The sequence below is a fragment of the Mustela erminea genome, chromosome 1 (assembly GCF_009829155.1).
Source record: "Mustela erminea isolate mMusErm1 chromosome 1, mMusErm1.Pri, whole genome shotgun sequence".
Classification (NCBI taxonomy): Eukaryota; Metazoa; Chordata; class Mammalia; order Carnivora; family Mustelidae; genus Mustela; species Mustela erminea.
The window spans coordinates 103,763,445-103,779,224 of NC_045614.1; the positions used below are offsets into that span (position 1 = coordinate 103,763,445).

A 15,780-nucleotide genomic window follows, 5' to 3' on the forward strand; every position below is an offset into this window, starting at 1 on the left:
TCCCAACAAACAAAAGTTCAAGACCAAATGGCTTCAGTGGTAAATTCTACCAAACATTCAAAGATTTACTACTACCCTCTTCAAAGTCTTCCCAAAAATAAAAAGGATGGAATGTTTCCAAATTCATTTTGTGAGAGCAGGATTACTCTTAATACCTAAACCAGACAAAGACACCATGAGAAAGAAAAGAAAATTACAGGCCATTATCTGTGGTGAATATAGATGTGAAAATACTCCAAATATTAGCATAATGAATTCAAGAATACATTAAAAGGATCATACACCATAATCAAGTAACATTTATTCCAGAAATGCAAGGACAGGTCAATATCCCTAACTCCATTAACATGATACACCACATTAATAAAATGAAGGATTAAAACCGTATGATCAACAGATGCAGAAAAATCATTTGACAAAATTCAATTAGATTCAATAGATTGAATCAATTAGATTCAGTAGATTCTATTGAATTCAATCAATTCTATAAATTCTATAGATTTATGATAAAAACTTCAACAAAGTAGGTATAGAGGGAATGTACTTCAACATAATACAGGCCACATATGACAAGCCCAGAGCTAATCTCATACTCGATGGTGAAAATCTGAAGGCCTTTCCCCGAAGATCTATAGAAGACCATTCTTGCCACCTTTATTCAACATAGTACTGAAAGTCCTAGCCAGAAAAATTAAACACAAAAAGAAATAAAAGACATCCAAATTGGAAAGAAAGTAGTAAAACTCCATTTGCAGATGACATAATTCTATAAATAGAAAATGCCACCAAAAAAACTATTAGAATAAACAAATCTGGTAAAGTCAGAGTATAAAATCAATATGCAAAAATCTGTTGTGTTTTTATATACTAACAACAAACTATCAGAAAGATAATTTAAGAAAACAATCATATTTACAACTACATCAAAAAAAAAAACCTAGAGATAAATTTAACCAAGGAGGTGAAAGACCTGTACACTAAAAACTATAAGACACTGATGAAAGAAACTGAAGAAGAACTGACACAACTAATGGGAAGATATTCAATGCTCAAGGACTGGAAGAGTTAATATTGTTAAAATGCCCATACTATCCAAAGCAATCTACAGGGTCAATGCAATCTCCATCAAAATTCCAAGGGCATTCTTCACAGAAATAGAACACGTAATCCTAAAATTTGTATGGAACCACAAAAGATCCTAAGTAGCCAAAGCAATCTTATAAAAGAACAAAGCTGGAGGTATCATGCACCCTGATTTCAAACTCCATTACAAGATTATAATCATTATAACAATATGGTATTGGCATAAAAACAGACACATAGATCATAGAAAAACATTACATAATTATAAAAAGGTTATTCTGCAAAGACTCGACATAGCCATCCTAAATCTAAATGAGCATATACCCAACAACAAAGGTACGAAGTGTGTGAAGCAAAAACGGACAAAACTGTAAGGACAAGCTGACAAATCCAAATTATACTAGGAGACGTCAACAACCCTCTCTCTACCAATGACAGAACCACAAAGAAAATCAGGAAAGATAAGCAAAAATTCAACACCACCAGTAATTAGGATTTAATAAATTTATTTATAGAACACTCTACCCAACAATAGAATACACACCCTTTCAAGTGCCCAGAAAACATATACAAAAATAGACTATATATATTTTGGTTGTAAGATAAACCTTAACAAATTTAAAAGAAGTGTAATCAAACCTAGTGTGTTCTCTGACCACGATGGAATCAAAGTGGAAATTAACAACAGAAAGATAGCAGGAAAAACCTCCAAACACTTGGAAACAAAATAATACACTTCTAAATAATCCAAGGATGAAAGGGGCAATCGTGAAAAAATCCACTGAAATAAAGGAAAATAAAAATACAACATATCAAAATATGTTAGAAACAGCTAAAACAGTGCTGACAGGGAAATTTACAGCACTAATACATACTTAAGAGGAAAAAAATCTCAAATTAATAATCTTATTAAGCGCCCACCTCTAAAGGGGAAAAAAACAGCAAAATAGCCCAAAGTAAGCAGAAGGAAAGAAAACAAAGATAAAGCAGAAAGCAATAAAACTGAAAACAGAAAAAGAAATCAATGAAACAGAGAGCTGGTTCTGTGAAATAATCAGTAAAATTGACAAATACTAGTAAGACTAACAAACAAACAAAAAGAATTTCTCAATTAATTTTATGAAGCTTGTATTACCCTCATTACAAAACCAGTTTATCTGGATAACAAAAACTAAAGACGGTACAAAAAAAGAAAACCACAGACCAATAAACCTCATGAATATATAAATAAATAAAATAATTAAAATAAAATATTAAATAAAAAAAAATTAACAAATAAAATTCAGCAAAAGACAACAAGTGTTTAAACCATGACTAACAGATTATTATTGCAGGGATTCAAGCCCGGTTCAATATTTGAAAATCAATCAGGGTGATCATCCATATTAACAGGTTAAAGAAGAAAAATGACCTGATAACATCAATTAATGCAGAAAAAACATCTAACAAAATCAACATCCATTCATGATTCATGATAAAAACTCAGGAAAAAAAGTGGGGGAAATAGAGGCAAACTTGCTCAACTTGAAAAAGAGCAGCTACAAAAAACTTACGGTAAGTAATACTATATATATATATATATATATATATATATATATATATATATATATGAAATAAATTGTGGAAGTCTGAATGTTTTTTTCCTAATACTGGGAACAAAGCAGGATGTCTGCTTTTACTATTCTTACTCTACACAGTGCTAGAAGTTCTAGCCAATGTATTAAGGCAATGAAAGGAAATAAAGGCATAGAGGATAGAAAAGAAATAAAACTGTCCCAATTTTCAGTGTTGTCTCAAATTATCTACAAAGAAACTCTTAAAGTAGTAAGTTGAGTTCAGTGAGATCACAGGATACAAGACAACAATACAAAAGTCAACCGTATTTTTACATAATAGCAATGAATATGTGAATACTGAATTCAAAAACACAGTGTTATTGGGGCTCCTGGGTGGCTCAAGTAGTTAAGCGTCTGACTCTTGATCTCAAGTTCATTAGTTCAAGCCCCACACAGAGCTCCACCCTGGGTATGGAGCTGATATAAAAAAAAATTACAGTATCATTTACAATCACTCAAAACAAAAGTGACACACAATGTGTAAATCTAATAAAAGTGACCAGACTTGTACACTGAAAACTACAAATACTGATGAAAGAAATTAATGATAAGTTAAATAGAGAGCCATACCATGTTTCAAAGACTGGAAGATTCAACCAACATCTTTATTACCAACAGTAATGGTATATAGCTCTCTATAGTAAAGATGTCAATTTTCACCAAATCAATTTACATAGTTAACACAATTAAAATCCAATCAAAATCCCAAGACATTTGTAGGTTACTATAAAATTTGGAAAGACACGGGTGCCTGGGTGGCTCAGCCGTTAAGCATCTGCCTTTGGCTCAGGTCATGATCCTAGAGTCCTGAGATCGAGCCCCGCGCATCAGACTCCCTGGCTCTGCAGGAAGCTGCTTCTCCTTCTCCCACTCCCCTTGCTTGTTTCTCTCTCTCGCTATCTCTCTCTCTGTCAAATAAATAAAATTAATAACAAAATAAAATTTAGAAGGACAAGGAAACTAGAAAAACTAAGACAATTTTGAAAAAAAAATGGATAAGATCAAGTCTATCTGATTTCAAAACATGTATGTAGCTACATTAATCAAGACTGTGTGGTATTTGTGGTGGACAAACACATAAATCAATGAAACTGAACAACTTTATACAATGCCTAACCAATTTACAACAAATCTGTAAAAGCAATTCAATAGAGGAAAGACAGTCTTCTCAACAAATAGTGGTGGAACAAGTGGATATCTACAGAAAAAAGAAAAAGAAAGAACCTCAACCTATGTCCCACATCTTACACAAAAAGTAACTCAAAATAAATCATGGACTTATTTAAAAAAAAAAAAAGAAAGAAAGAAAGAAAAGGAAATCTTCAGAACCTGGGACTAGGCAAAGACATCTTAGATTTGTAACAAAAAGTATGACACATGAAGAAAGTGTTAGTTAATAAAATGGACTTCTCCAAAATTAAAAATTTTTGCTCCACAGGAAAGACCCTAGTAAGAGGATGAAAACTGAAAAGACAAGCACCAACTGGGAGAAAATGTTTGCAAAGACATATCTGACAAAGGATTAGTATACTAGATTACGTAAAGGACTCTCAAAATTCAATGGTAAAACAAAAAACAAAAAAAGCCCAAAACAATTAAAACATGGGCAAAAGCCACGAAGAGATATTTCACCAAGAAGAATATATAGATGGCAAATAAGCACATGAAAAGATGTTCAGTATCATTAGCCATTAGGAAAATATACATTAAAACCACTGACATAACATAACACACTCATGAAAGTGGCTAAAATAAAAAACAGTGACACCACCAAATGCTGATGAGGATATAGAGAAACAGGATCATTCATCCATTGTTGACGGGAATACAATATGGTACAGCCACCCTGGACAGCAGTTTATTAAAAAGCTACACATGAGGGCACCTGGGTGGCTCAGCTGGTTAAGCGACTGCCTTCAGCTCAGGTCATGATCCCGGAGTCCTGAGACTGAGTCCTGCATTGCGCACCCTGTTCCATGGGGAGTCTGCTTCTCCCTCTGACCTTCTCCCCTCTCATGCTCTCTCTCACTCTCTCTAAGTAAATAAATAAAATCTCAAAAAACGAAAAAAAAAAGTTACACATGAATTTTTAATAGGAGCTTTATATGTAATAGCCAAAAACTACAAAAACCCCAATATCCTTCAACAGGTGAGTGGCTAAACAATTTTTCATCTGTATCATGGAACAGCACTCAGCAACAAAAAGGAACAACTACTGATATATACAACAACAATTTTCTGGATGAATCTCCAAAAAAATTGTGCTAAGTTTTAAAAAACCAATGCCAAAAGTTTACGTACTTATAATTCCATTTATAAAAAATTTTTGAAATGATAAAATATTAGAAATGGAGTACAGATTAGTAGTAGCTGTGAATTTAGGAAGCAGATGGGGGTGGGAGGGAAGTGGGTGTGGCAAAAGCAACTGAGGGATCTTTGTGATGACGGAACTGTTCTGTATCTTGACTGTATTAATGTTAATATCCTAGTTAGTGATATAATACTACCATTACCATTGCAGGAAATTGGGTAAAGAGCACAGGAGACCTCTGTGTTATTTCTTACTACCACATGAATCTATAATCACCACAAAATTAAAAAGTTTAATGAAGAAAAAAATGGAAATTTCTGAACACAAGTTAATCTAAAGAATTCAAATCCCAAAGAAATAAGCCTTTTCTTAAGAAGGCAGACACTTATATAAATGAAGCAAGTTTAGGCAAGAGGAGGCAAAGGACTGGGCCTGATCTGGGTTAAGAATCTCTGCTGGGGTAAGGAGTGGATTTTTATTATTATTATTTTTTAATGTAATCTCTATGCCCAACCCGGGGCTCAAACTCAACTCCGAAATCAAGAGTCACATCCTCTACTGACTAAGCCAGCTAGGTATCCTAAGGAGTGGAGTTTTTAGTGACAGGTGGGTTGGCGTGACAAGTTAGAACCTGGAAGAGACTAAAATGGAGAGTTCGTTATCCCCACACCCTGGATCACGCTCCTGGAACATTTACTAATGGTAACTGCAGTGGAGGAGGCTGGGACTTGGGATAGAAGGGCAGTCAAACATTTCTATAGTCTCAAAGTTCTTAGAACCTAAAATCCTGCTGGTTGAAAGAATTTACGAAAGACATAGAACTGATCTCACTCTTAATATATTTGAAAATAGCAGTAAGCAAAAAGTAACTAACGTAGCAACCTAGCCCTATACAAATTCAACTCCTAACTTTTTAGTTTCATTCTAGCTTCTGGAAAGTGAAAGAACAAGGGTTTAACCTCAATTTTTTTTTACACACTATTTAAAGCACACAACAAAAACTTCAAGATACGAGAATAATCAGTAGAACACAAATAAGAGAGAATTATTAAAAGCAGACCCCCCAGGAGAACCGCAGGTGACAAAGACATTAGAACTAGCACAAGACAAAAATGGCCATTTTAAATATATAAAGTAACAGCATTAAGAGATATTGTGTTGTTGTGAAGGATATACAAAGTGGATACAATAATGAATTTAAAAAGAAAAATGGATTTCCTAAAAAAGAGCAAATAGTCTCAAAGTGAAAAGTACAATAAATGAAATTAAGGAAAACTTGTGACCTATCAAAACAAAGTAATTTTAAAATTCTGCAGAACTATAATCAATGATATAAAAGAATTTTCAAAATATATTAGATACAAATGATCCCATTGTTCCGTTAGGTCCCCCACCCTTCTCCAGTCCCTCAACCATGCATAGCAAATACTACTAATTTACAACAGCAGAAAAATTATCTTTATCTATAAAATTTATTTTTAGTTTGTTTATAAGCTATCAGTACAAACTCTGAATCACACAACCACAAGGAATCAATCTAGTACCTACTTAAAGCTCACCACATAAAATGAGAACTGAAAACTAAACTGAACTTTGTTCCAGGATCCAAGTTTTTTCTAAAAGCAAAAGTGACAATAACACATTTAATGGGATTTGGCATTAAGCAATAAATATACTTTAACAACTAAGTTATCAGAATGTTTTATATAATTATACTCCAATCTAATAATATATATACTTTAAGAAATTATCCTACTACAGGTTATCGAGCATTTTTACCTGGCAGTAAAACAATCAACAAACAGTAGAGGGCAGCATTTCTATTTACTACCAAAATTTAGCTTTTAAAAATCTAAAAAAAAAAAAAACCTGGTACCTATGTACGGGGTCTTTCTTTTAAAAGGTCTCTTTCAAAGCTACTGGCTAACATACTATTTTAATACAACCTAGCACAACTAAAAGTGCCCTGACATACAAATATGAACATTTAAATAAAAGTTGTTTCACCTAAAGAAGCCAAATTTTCTATTATAATTCCCAACCAATAAGCCAACAAGTCAACATTTCTCTGGTGATTGATTTCCTACCACTATATCAGCTACCTAGTTAAACAGTTGCTAAGTACCCACTGGAATCACAAATAAGTTTCTATTCCCACATATGAACAACCATTTCTCTTTATCCATATAAGAAGACCACACAGTAATCACTGAAAGAAGTATCATAGTTATTACATTCATGAACATTCGGCAACCAAAGATTCAGCAAGCTGTCTTCAATGACCGAGCATTAACCTAACTTTAATATCTAAGCAGCAAAAGAAGAGGTAGATAAAATATAAACAGGCAGAGGTAGAAGTGTCTTTAAATCCTACCCTTTTTCATTTTCTTTTTATTCCTACTTCCAGAATGCCCTAATGATAGAGCTGTACCTAAACCATCTACCACTCCTAATAAGAACCAGCACACTAGTCATAAAAGGCAAGGAACAAGAATTAGAAAAGAAAAATCAACAGTGTCAAACACAGAGAATGAGTCAGAGAAAGACTGCTCTGTCCAACTAGAAGGTTATATATTGTATTACTATTTAATACAAATTATAAAAAGATCTAACAATTAGTAAAGTTTTACTATATGGTAGTTATCATTTCACACACTTGACAGGTATGAGCTCAATTAATCTTTAACAACCCTGTAAAGTAGGTGCCATTATTTTCCCCATTTTAGAGATGAGGAAATTTAAACGCAGAAGAATTAAGTGCTTTGTCCAGGAATCAAGCATTGGGACTAGAACTCAAAGGTCTCTAGAGCCTGAGCTCTTAAATATTTTTCTTTATTCTCTCTGCCCAAACTAAGTGATATAACTTCAGTTGAGTGATTGCTACAGAATGAAGACTATAAAAAATTTTAAAACAAGAGTAACAAAATAGGAAAAACATTAAGTCTTAGTCCTCATTCACTTGAAAGCCCGATTGTAAAAGGGAAGGGTAGTACCTGAAACACAATCTCTATTATCCCAATTCAGTAGGTCCCAAATAAGGTGAACCCCAGATGAGCACTGACTGACTGGATATTAAAAACTAATGAAAAGGTGAAAGTCAAGAAACAAGACAATATATTCTGGAAAGTTCAAAGAAATTCAGTCATGAATAAGATTAGGACCTCTAATGAACACTTCCAGATGTAAATGAAGAACAATTTAATGAAAACATACTCAATATAAAATAGGGCATGTTAGCAGGGGAAAGTCTGAAGGTGATAAAAGTTAAGCTACTGTGGCAGCAATATTTATGAAAACACTGAAAATGCCCATATCTTTTTTTTTTTAAAGATTTTATGTATTTATTTGACAGAGAGAAATCACAAGTAGATGGAGAGGCAGGCAGAGAGAGAGAGGGAAGCAGGCTCCCTGCTGAGCAGAGAGCCCAATGCGGGACTCGATCCCAGGACCCTGAGATCATGACCTGAGCAGAAGGCAGCAGCTTAACCCACTGAGCCACCCAGGCGCCCCGCCCATATCTTTTATACTAGAAATTCCTTACATAAGAATCACGGTATGGTCAGAGAGATTAAGCACAAAGTACATCATGTTAAGAGAAAAAAAGTAGAAATAATTCAAATGCTTACTCATTTAATAAATTATAAAAGCATCCAAACAATGGAGTCAAATTTTTTTTAGTGGAGTCATTTTAAATGCTATTAGGCGATCACCCAATAATGTGTAAGGATTCTCAAAATATATTAAATACAAATGATCCCATTGTTCTGCCAAGTCCCCTATTTTTCTCCAATCCCTCAGCTATGGAAAAGACTGCCTGATGGCAGCATTCTTCCTTCAACCTGTTGGAATTCCCAATACAGAGAGACCTGTGGGCATCCAACACCAACCAGAGTTGGCACTAGAAATAAATCTATTTCATTTAGTCAAAGGCAGGTAACTTTAGTCAATGGGTGAAGTCATGGAGCAAAACACTAGGCAAAATTTATGAAACAGGTGAAATGTGCCCTTGATTAAATGAAATCAACTGTTAAGAAGTCTTAAACGATGAATTTAAAATCCTGCTCCTCAGGCTAGGGAATCAAAAATATTGTCTAGCCTCTTAGTGGGAGTTTTTACTCATAACTGGGAAAGGTTTATAAGGAATAAACTTAACCAGCTTTCCTGCCTCTCTCTTCTGGGCAGAAAACATTCCTTAAGGTGTACTATTTATGTAGAAGTTATTTCTAATACCATAACACTTTTTTTCTTGGCTAGATAAGTTGATTCTAAAGTTTATGTAGAAAAACAAACAGGAAAAAATCCTCCCCACCTCCTTTTTACGAAAAGCTCAAAAAAAGAAATCAATGAGAAAGAATATATCAGATGCTAAGTCATACTAAAAAGTTTCAATAAGTAAAACACCGTTCAGTTGGTTCATGAACACAGACCAATGGAACAGAACTGAATGTCTAGAAGTAGACAAAAATACTTAAGATAATTTATTTGTCAGAAAGTGGCATCTCAATTTAGTGGGGATAAATATGGACTTTTTAATAAGCAACACTGGAACAAATAGGTAACCACTGGAAAAACAGTTCCAAATAACACTATACATCAGGATAATCTTCAAACGGTCCAAAAATTTAAAAATGAAATTCTAGAGTGTAAGAGGGGGAAAGAGAAGGGGAAAGGAAAAAACATCTGCAACTCCTATTACAAAGACTGATCTCCTTGATATATAAAGAGCTCCTAAAAATTAAGAAAAAGACCAACAATCCAAAAGAAAAACTGTAATAAATCTTGCTTGAATAAGAGATGCAAATTAGAACTACATTTATACATTTCTCACCTAACAAATTTTCAAAAATCCAAAAATTTGAAAATACATTCCATCAACAAAGTTTCAGGGAAATAATCACTTTGATACACTGCTGGTGGGAATACAAAATAGCACAATTCTAATGGAGGAGAGTTTGGCAATAGCTACTGAAATTACCGATTCCCTTACACTCTAAAGCAGCAATCCTAATATCATACAGATATATCTGTACAAGTATAAAATGACACACATACAAAGTTGTTTACCAAAATGGTTTTTAACTGTAAAAGAATGAACTCTGGTGCCCAGCAAAAATACATTTATATATTCTGAATATTTTGGAATTTCTCATGCTACACAGTATTGGGCATAGATCCAACTTTCATCCTTCCGCAATTAGAACTAGTTGTTATATGCCATTCACTTAAAAGTTCATGTTTGGTTAAAAAAAAAAAGTATGATATATTCACCCAATAAAATACTGTATTTCTGTAAAAATGAATGAGGAAAAGCTCTGTGTGCTAAAATGAAGAACTTCAGGGTATTTTAAGTAAGTTAAACCGACGAGAGGCACAAGATTGTGAAAAACAAAGGACCTACTGCATAAAGGAGAAATAAAAACATCCAAGACAGGAAACACAAAAGCAGCTTCTTACGGAGAAAGAAATGAGACATAGTTATATAAACTCTTTAATGACAGTTTTGATACTTGAGTTTATTTTGAGTAATATGTGAGTTTATTGCCCCCTCAAAAAGAAAGGTTTAAAAAATTCAGGAGGAGTAAGTGAAGAGTTGGCTGGTACATGGGAATAGTTGTTATAGATCAGTAATCTAAGTCCTTGTAAATTAGTTAAAATTAAAATTAGGTTCCCCTGTCAAAATGGCCACATTTCATGTAGTGGTGGATTGGACAGATATTTAACATTTATGTCACTGCAAAAAGTTCTACTGGAGTGAAGTTGTTACTTAACGTTAATTTTCAGCCTAGAGACAGAAGTAAACCCTAAAAAATGAAAAAGGATCTGTCTCTCCCAAATTAGGTATAAAACACAAAGAAAAAACACTTTATATGTATATAATCAGTCAACAAATTAGTCAAATACTTAAGTAACTAGTAGTCAAATTTCAAGACATTATAAACTAAGAAAAAGGTGGAAAACACTGGGAGACAGGTCACATTCTGGATCCTTTTAAATCCATTATAATACAGAGAGATAAATTTTAGTGACAATTTCCAGGATCTCAACATATAACCATATTCAAAATAAGACTTAAAATCCATTATGAAGTAAAATGCTCTTCTTTAATCCATAAATTTGGAACATCTGTACCAAAGCTTCATACATTCAAAAATTATTTACTGAGTATCCACTCTAAGTAGGTACTCAGACACTTGCTTTGGCATCAGAAATACCTTGGGGAAAAAGACGTCTTACTTTTAAAGCTTACCATACAGTGAGAGAAATATACATTAAAAAAAGAATCACATAAATATATGATACAGTGTGTGTTATAAAGGAATAGTAAAGTATACTTACAGAAGTAGAGGAACCTTACTTAATCTTGGGCTTTAAGGTAGGCTTCCTTGAGGAAGTCATATATAAGCTGGAATCTGAAGGGTTAATAAGATTTGGGGTAAGCACTTGCAAACAGAGGAAATTATTATGCATGAAGAGCTCAAAGAGGAAGGAAACACCTCACAGGAATTGGGGGGAAAGAAAAAAAGATCTGATAACAAAAATAATGAAAACCTGGTCTATACCTCCTGAAACAAATGTATTGGGAATCCTTAATTGGAAAAGACGCCCAAGACTCCATGTATCAACTTCAAATATCACCCCAACGGCAGTTAATATGGACTCCAAGTTTTGGAAAATGAGTTAAATAATAAAATAACAACAACTGGTACTGAGTATAAGAGAATCTCCCGAAATATAAAAGTTCCTTTTCTCCTTTCTAAACTTAATCAAGAACATACAGTATAATTTTCTTTTTCTTTTCAGGTCTTTCTCCTGCCCCCTAAACTTCTGCTAAATGATCCTAAAAGAAACAGAGACAAAGAACATCCTTTTTATACTTGATAAAGAAGCAGTATAACAAAAGATGGAAAAAAACAGAATTCTACTCCAAGAATTCTGGTACTAAAGTTATGGAACTCCCCTCTCTCAGAAGTGAATGGACAGCTGAGAAACCTCTATACTAAAGATTATGAATGTCCACAGCTATAGCTTATACATAGTGCTTTACCACTAACAAAAGAAAACATACCATATATAACAATACTACTAAATCATTCTTGTTGGACCTTGTATATTCCTTCAAATTAATTTTCCTACATGATAAAGAGTCTGATAAAGCCACACCTGTCTGCCTGGCTCACTGATAATATTAACTTTACCCCAACTGACATACATTTACAAAGAAGCTAGCTTCTTAGAACACAAAAATTTACAAACACAAAAATAAGTACCTTTTAGAAAGACATTATGTGAAAAGCACAACATATTGTATCCAAGCTGACTGAACTACACAGAAATCTATGTATATATATTAATGATAATCATAAATACTGCAATGATAGAAAGACTAACTACGATTTTTTTCCCCTGCAAAATATCTAAATTCAGAACAATATTTTTTAAAACTCAAAGAGAAAATACATTTTTATTTTCATTAAGAGGCAAAACAAACATTAGTGTTTAAAACATATTAATCAGAAAAAGAATGTAGAGCTAGCTATTTATGATCATCTTAAATTAGTAAATGACATTAATACTACTGTAAATAGAGGCCAAGATTTGGCAGTTCAGTAGCAGTGATGATTTAGTCATCACATCTCACAACCTAGTCATTTGCAAACGTTTTAAAATAAGAGTCTTCATTGTGAAGAACACACAGTTACGAGGGGAAAAAACCCAGAAAACTAATCATCATTGCTTTAGCTCAACCCACATGCCTGTTCTTAAGGGTATCCATGGTAGCAGTGATGCAACATGCCAACCTAGCTCACTGTGCCTACACAAGTGGGAGAAGGGGAGGCGGATGATGGAAAAAAAAATCTCACTTGGAAAGGTGTTTTAGTATTAACATGATAGAATTACATCAACTATATTGTCAGACTTTAAAAACACATATAAGAACCAATAAGCTCTCTGAAGATCAGAAAAAAGATCTAAGAGAGAAAACATGAAGCAATTTGGTTGAAAAGAAAATTAAGAATTTCCCTCTTCCTGCTGTAGTCATTAGTTAAACGTTCAAGGGTTTTATTTCTAATAATAGATGAAATTATTTAAATTTACTCTTTCAAAAGTAACTACAAATAATGTTTCAGGCTTCCTAATTTCAAACTTACATCTTTTCTCTTTGTTAACAGTTACATAATAAAAATGTATAAAAACTTCACAGTAGTGATCCCATACTTTAACAATAGTAGCTCTCTTGTTTAGAAAGGGTCAAAGGCAAACATTCTTTTATTAAGAAGGGTAAGAATGAGAGAAGAGCAAGCATTTCAAGTAGGCTGACTATAATACCAAAAATAAAAATCAAAATGAGTGAAGTGATAAAAGGTAAATCACTAGAAGAACTAACCACAGACAACCATGAAAAGAACTCCTGGAGAAAAAGAACCCAAAACCTGTTTTCCAAGTTTTTTGCCCTTTAAACATTGTTTAAGAATATTTAATAAAACATTTTACTTAGAGGTACAAGACATCCCCTTATAAACAGGATGGGACCAGATAATGGGCATGTTTGTATCTGATTAAAACTCCTGTTTGAACTGTAACTCTTTGAGCAACAGGCAAAGAAAACTAATTTTCACCAATTTTCTCACTTCTCCTTTTGTAAGAAATAATTCACTATACAGGAACAGTATATTCTCAGAATTTACATATTTACTTTTATTAGTCTAGCAATCACTGTCATCTTAAGTTACAGAAATAAGAACCAACAAAGTAAACTATTCCATAAAAGACCATGTAAAAATTGAAAATGTAAGCATCCTGAATCTTATACAATGACACATTGTCCAAAAACTGGTGCTCAGAAATAAAAGAAACCGAACTTGGGAGATTAAGCAGAGCATGTTGCACTTTGAGGACAATAAGTAAAACAGACTTAAAAACAAGTACTTCCTTAAGGGGTACTTCTACAAATTTAATCATTTAAAAATCCAAATCAACATCTTTCCAAAGGCAAAACAATCAGAACTTAACTATTTTTTAATTCTTGAAAAAAATTAACTTTTTACAATTGATAGAACAGTCCAGAAACCATTCTCAAAATGAGTTATATGTATATATATATGTGTGTGTGTATATATATATATACATATATATATATATGTATATATATATATATTTTTTTTTTGACAGAGATCACAAGTGGGCAGAGAGGCAGGCAGGGGAGGGGGGAGCAGGCCCCCCGCTGAGCAGAGAGCCTGATGCGGGGCTCCATCCCAGGATCCTGAGACCATGACCCAAGCGGAAGGCAGAGGCTTTAACCCACTGAGCCACCCAGGCGCCCCAAAATGAGTTATACTTTAAGCCATTATCACATGTTGGGGCAAAAAATAAAACAGAGGGGGAGAACTTTCATAATATATTTATAAGATTTAAATATAATCAAGGCCTTATAAACCTTTGCTATGGGAAAAGAGCTTCCTATAGATCTCAGAGGGAAAAAAAATCCACTCAATACACTATTTTTAGCCATTTAAAACACATTTCAAAATATTACCTTCGCTAAAGAATACAAACTAAGCATCACATGGATTCAACTATCTATTTTTAAATATATAACAATGTTACACTTTGTTTTCAAAATACATTATGAACAAAAAGGCCTCTCACATTCTGTCACTAACAATGAAATGGAGAAAGCATACTATATCTTACCTTTGTGGTTACAATGCACAGGCAATCCATTACTTTACCATTACAATATTTTACACGTAAAGCAGATTACTCCAAACTATTTTAAGCTCCATATGAATAAAAAACTTAAAAATAAAATTTAAAAATGAAGTTGTGAGATAAAACCATAGATAAAAAGTTGTAACTATGATCAGATCTCTCCAGAATCCATTCTTAGAGGTATTAATTTTTGTACTATCCAAAATACAAGAAACCAGAATGTGTCACGTGCCCTATAATCTTCTTTATGTAATCTATATCTGAAGAACTTGAAATTATCCCACAAAACACCGTGGAAGGTATCAGGGTTTATTCCGTAAGAGTTCACTGCTGCTTCAGATGCTATTTCATTAATCCCTCTTTCCAAGATATGAGGTTGACAAGGAGTCATCTGATGAAATGTTCCACAAAGAGGTTTCCCCGATATAAATTTAAATCTGCTTCTTGCTTGCTACAGTTTGGATATTAAAAAAAAAAAAAAACTTCCAAAAAGGAAAAATCACTTAAAAAAATGCAAGCAAACATTTCTTCCACTAAACCATTTCAGCAACTGCAGCTTGCAAAGTAATGACTTTCTCAAGCAGTAATGAATGGAATATTCCATGTGGTATTTTTAAGAAGGGGAGAAGGAAGAACAAAATGCAATAATTTAAAATAGTATGTCTAAAACTTACCTCTTCTCTCTTTACCAAAAAAAAAAAACAAAAAAAAAAACCCAACACTTAACCAATGAAGCCAGATTTTAAATTTAGTGCCTTACTAAATCCATTTTACCTAGTCCTTTAGAAAAAAAAAATAAACACCCCAAAAAGATAATTATAACTTTGTAGCACTACAAACTCTTCAACAAGACTTTGTTTTAACCCAGCAGTAACCTAACTACTTCTGAATTGTGAATTAATGTCCTATCCTCAAGATCACTGTGAAACAGAACTAGATGGGCTGACAGGGAACAAGGAAGAAAGATGCAGCTGGCTTTCAGTTTCACAAGCTTGCCTCCTCCCCTTAAAAATGTACAGTTAGGAAGAGAACTACCTGCAATTTCTGTCCATCAGGATT

At 33.3% G+C, this 15,780-nt stretch overlaps 1 protein-coding gene across 13 annotated transcripts in view; it reads right to left on the reverse strand.

The window, feature by feature from the left end:
* The window catches only part of DLG1 (discs large MAGUK scaffold protein 1), a 255,691-nt gene that overhangs the window by 206,615 nt on the left and 33,296 nt on the right, over window positions 1-15,780 (reverse strand). Inside the window, exon 1 of one of the 13 annotated variants that reach the window (XM_032337134.1) lies at window positions 14,704-14,808. The exons of the other annotated variants lie outside the window; for them this stretch is intronic. Within the exon in view, the coding sequence (XP_032193025.1) occupies window positions 14,704-14,733 (30 nt within the window). The 5' untranslated portion in view covers window positions 14,734-14,808. Of the gene's footprint in view, window positions 1-14,703; window positions 14,809-15,780 lie in introns of those variants that run through there. 13 annotated transcript variants of the gene reach the window in all.